The following is a 4,960-nucleotide window of genomic DNA, read 5'->3' as shown; positions in this document are numbered from 1 at the left end:
TTTTTTCTTCTTTTCTCCCCCTTAATGACACAGCTGCCCAATTCCAGGTGACAAATCTGCAGTGATGTTTGCAGTCAGTCTCCACACAGCATGACACATCTCCTTCACATTCTGAAGCCAGTGCTCAGCTCTAGCACTTAGCCTTTAACAGTACTGCCACAACAACCTGGCAGCAGACTGTTCAGGAGTACTACATGCTCACATATTAATCTTCAGCTTCTTGGGAGCTCTAGAGCTTAAGTTAAGCTCCAGCTAAGTACTCAAGATAGCTAACTTACTTACAGCTAGCTCAGATTTGTGTAAAGCAGCAGCAGCCAGATGCTGCACGACAGATGCATCTTCACATCACAGCTGTTCACAAAAAGCCCTGAGCAAGTCATAATACTGTTCATCAGTGGCTTGGAGGACCAAAAAAAAAGTCTCCATAAGCAAGCACATACTGCTGAAAAGGAAGAATGTTCCTAATTTTGTCAAGCATTTGATTTGTTGAATATAAGCTTACAATGTTAGTCAATATTCAAGAGTAAGCAGAAGCCCATGAGTGAAACCTTTCTGGCTAGCACAAATGCAGTGAAGGAAGAAATAGAACACAGGTAAACTTTAAAAAGCACATAGAAGTCACTCAGGTGTGGCTTGTACATGCTCCCAGGTACACAAGAAGGTTTGTTCTTCAGGAGCAGACCCCTTAGGCAGATATATCTGCATGAACTTCACAGTACCATGTGGAACTGGGAAGCTCAGTGAAAGCAAATCAGTAAGCAGCTTCACATACATCTATATCCACTCTGGACTTGGAGAGTCATGGAAAAAAACATAAACACAATTATAGGATAAACATATGGAGGAGGTACTAGATCAACAAACTCCATGAACAGACTCCAGTTGTTCTTCAACAGCAGTTCACACTCTTATCTAAGCAGACATACAAGTTAAACTCCAGGAGAAAAGGTGGTTTTAAATTTACTCAATTACAACTTTTTTAGAGTTTGCTGCCAGCTGGGTATCTTGGGGAATAAAAACCAAAACCAAAACAATGCTTACCGCAAAACTGCAAAATCCTGTCATACCTAACATCCTGAACTACTATCTTGCTTTGTGAATGTACCTAACAGTTTATGAATATCCACACTTACTCAATAATACCTTAATGACTTTTAACTGAGTTAACCACTAAACCATCACCATACAATAGCAATCCCAACACAAAAGGAAAAGCTCAACTAAGATGCTTAAGAACAGATAGTCTGCCAAACCGAATAGCATTTGCTTCCAAAAAATGTCATTTTCTCTCTTGCTCTCCTCATCCCACCCTTGTTTCACTTCCTGTTTCTCCTCTTGCCCATTTCTAACAACTAGCCTCAAGGAAAAAGTCAGTTTTCCAGTTCACTTGTAAAATGTCTTTGGATTTTCAAAAGCAAATTTTCAAATGTAGAGTCAGTGAATTTACCTTTAACCTAATGTAATTTAAAATACTGACACTGAAGGACATTCTCCAACCCCAGCCACAACACCCAGCCAGTAACGCTGATGTTTCTGATGTCAGTGCTACCATCTTCCTGCAGATGCCTAGGTGTGAGAAGCTGTGGAAAGACGCCCACATGGGCAAACACGGAAGTTGTGAAAAGGTCCCTTTCATTTTAAGTCTCATCCCATGTATGTAAACACACAAAGAATCACCTGTCTAATCACTGTCTTTCAAGTACACAGGAAGTTCAAATAAAATGGCTATTAACATTCCTCTAACTAAAAAGTACATAGACCTTTCATATCTCTGACTTTTCTACTGGTATTAATTTTTTAAAATGGAAATACTTCCAAATTACTTCTGTAGCTATGACAGTCTATATTCAAATTCACCATGAAAAATAAAGATCAACTTTAAGGATAATTAATAACCTGTTATTCTTTTAAATATTTCCAGGATTTTTTGTGGTCCCTTATCACAGACCATTTTCAAGGTATTTCAGAACCCACTCTACCCACATCCAAATCAACCAATGAACCAAGCAAAGAAAGAAACCCCAACTGAAAACCAATCACCCCAATATCCAAGTTGTTTAATATTTGTATTGCAGAATGTACATTCAGGTAAAGTTCCGCAGTGTAAACATACAGTTCTGACTTCTTTTCTTCAACCACTATCTAAAATTTGAGGGTTCTTTCTATTGGCTAAATGCTTAAATGCACCTACAGGAATGAAAACTCTCACTTCAGATACACTGCACTGACCCAAAGCAGCATAAACCCTCTGCTTCCAAGATACGTACCTACCACATAAAGAAGCCTGAAGAATAAAATCATGCTCCCATTTAAAAACAGAGCACTAACCAGTGCATAATATTGGTTACACTATCTAGATCAAATACTGTGTGTACTCCCAAGTATAAAAATAAAATTGTACAAATTGCATGCAACTGTACATAGTGCAGTTCAAGCAATACTGAGGCGTTCTCCTTGTTTTAGTGAAGCACGTGGACAATAGCAAACTGCAGGGTGGTAATTGTAATGCAGTCCTTGGGTTTCTTTTTCCACAGAGACGTACAAAGCTACTGTTATTTTAAAAGATTCTAGCCCACAACAGGGAGACTTTAAAAAATTTAGCTGTGACAACTGTACTGTGAAGAATTGCTGGATTTCCTTATACATGTCTAGATTACCCAAACGGACTTTTCGTTAATTCTAGTCCTTTACTAGAATTCCTTTTTTCACAAACCACACACCAAAAAGGTGTTTTTCTCCTTTGATTACATACAATTGTTTATCAGGTGGAAGGAGAGGAAGGTAGCTTATTATATTATAAAACTAACCTCATCTTATGAAGCGTATGTAATACACATAATTAAAGGGTCCAGTTAAGCATTACCACATACTAATCCTTTATATTTGTATAAGATGACCAGCTATGAAGTTGTAACTACTGGAACTGTACACAGGCGCCTTGGTATACCATACTTATGTTACATCCCACAATTGCCTCTGCTTTTGGGTAACGTTTGTCCATTTCATCTATTCAGCCGCTGTGTTACCACTTCCCGGTACATGATAGAGATATATATCAGCAGAAGAAAAATGACAAAGAAATCATCCAAGAAGCCCAGAATTCCAAAGAGAGCTTCAGGAAGAAAATCCAGAGGTGAAGCCAGGTAGAGCAAAGCTCCAAGCAAGCAGAGGAATATTCTGATGCGAAACATCCAGAAGAGACCCCCAACGGAAAACATCTCCCTGAAAGCATGCCGCAATAAGGTGGGCAGATCCATAATTCTTTCCATAATCTATGAAGAGAGAAACCAAAAGTTAGTATTTTGCTTTACCAACAGATCCATGCTAAATTTGTCTTCTTTTAGTCTGAAGTTTCTAGTACTACATTATAGCTTTGGAATCTGTTATTTTGTAAGAATTAAAACCAAAACCAAAACCAAACAGTAAGACAAGAATTCCTGGACTTAGTTTTGCTGGGTAAAAAGTCAGATTTAGAATATATATGTTTTCAAGAAACAGTCAAATTGTGTTATTCTATATCATAAAACATATATTTTAACTCACTGCAAAACACATTGGCATCTATTAAAAAGGAAAAGCAGTGACTACTGGAGTAAACCAAATGACTGAGAAAGTGACAACAGGTTAACCGGAGTGAAATATTGATCATAAAAGAAGACAATTAGGGATTGGAAGAAAAAGCTAATAGGTAAAGTACAATAAGTAGCAGTTCTTTAGAAGCTCACTCCTCCTCCCCTGACATATAACCAGTGATTCACAGAACTTTCCAAAAGATGGATCAGGCTTCAAAGTAAATTAAAGAACCTTTAAATGAATCTGTCCCTGACTTCTTTCCATTTTTGTACTGACTCTGTCATCTGACTACTCAGTAGAAAATATTCACGTTTTTGTTGTGTGACTTTTTTTAATACTGGTTCCTTTGCCTACTGTACACAGTTTCTACACAGAGCCATGAATTAAAAAGCATTACTGGCAAGGCTGCAAAAGTTCTCTAGAAAGGAATTTTTTATGTGGTTAAGGCAATACACCATGTATAAATCAAAGACAATTTATCTAGTCTGATTAGGGCTTTAATGCAGACTTCTGGCATGACCTCAGACAGGTCACTGGGGATTACACAGAGCCCACAGAGAGGTCTAATGGAGCCTGAAAGGTAGTTTCAAACTACTCTGGATCAAAAGTATAACTGTTTTGTGGTTTAGAATATAAAAAAATAAAAAAATTTTAAAATCCTGTATTGAACCTCTTTTGTCTCTTTGGATTATATATTTTCTTGCTAATATTTTGTTACTATATCCACATTCAATGAACAGACAAAGACAAGCAGGGAAGTTACTAGTATGCGAGTGCATGCATTTCACCTTGCGAATCGGAACACGCACAGGCTCACAAGGCTGACATCCTAAAGTTCATAGAACTTCAACCATCTCACTCAGCTATTTATAAAAAAAAATATCCTGTTTTCTTCACTGAGGGAGCAGAACAAAAGACTGTAAAATCAGAACTTCAGATTCTTCTAATTGATGTAAAGAGAGCAATCAAGTGAATATTCTTCCTTGCATGCCATGTATTTCATTAAGTATTTTTACTGACTAATCCTTTCAAAGTTATAATGGAAAAATGCCTTAACACATAAATTGGGAACTCAAGGCTTATTAGAAGTTCTCACTTGCAATAAAAATGCAAGTTTCTGTACTTTTTCATATCGGTCATGGATTTGCCTTAACTATATAAATATTTATATCTATAGTCCCTAAGCATTGTGAAAATTCATACTGTGGGTAGGCAGGGAGAGGGTAAAAAAAAAATCACAAAAATACTGTTAAACTTCCTTAAAATCACTGACTTCCACCTAAATTTACCCCAAACTTACAGATCTGGGCTGTCCTGAGAACCTCCGATTGTAATCATTAACATCTTGAAATACTTGGGCTGCATCCTGCTGATCTTCACTGAAGAG

At 37.2% G+C, this 4,960-nt stretch overlaps 1 protein-coding gene across 2 annotated transcripts in view; it reads right to left on the bottom strand.

Annotated features, from left to right (window-relative positions):
- Positions 1-2,817: 2,817 nt before the first annotated feature.
- The window catches only part of RNF170 (ring finger protein 170), a 17,599-nt gene continuing 15,456 nt past the window's right edge, over positions 2,818-4,960 (bottom strand). For both annotated transcript variants that reach the window (XM_010012825.1, XM_010012824.1), the window contains 2 exons: positions 4,874-4,960; positions 2,818-3,272 (listed from right to left, as the gene is read on the bottom strand). The exon at positions 4,874-4,960 is cut by the window's right edge and continues 54 nt beyond it. In XM_010012825.1, the coding sequence (XP_010011127.1) occupies positions 3,003-3,272; positions 4,874-4,960 (357 nt within the window). In that variant the 3' untranslated portion in view covers positions 2,818-3,002. The remainder of the gene's footprint in view (positions 3,273-4,873) is intronic.

This window comes from Nestor notabilis, unplaced genomic scaffold, assembly GCF_000696875.1.
Source record: "Nestor notabilis isolate BGI_N333 unplaced genomic scaffold, ASM69687v1 scaffold3244, whole genome shotgun sequence".
NCBI lineage: Eukaryota > Metazoa > Chordata > Aves > Psittaciformes > Psittacidae > Nestor > Nestor notabilis.
Note: the sequence above shows the minus strand (reverse complement) of the source record. Positions and strands in the feature narration are given on the sequence as shown.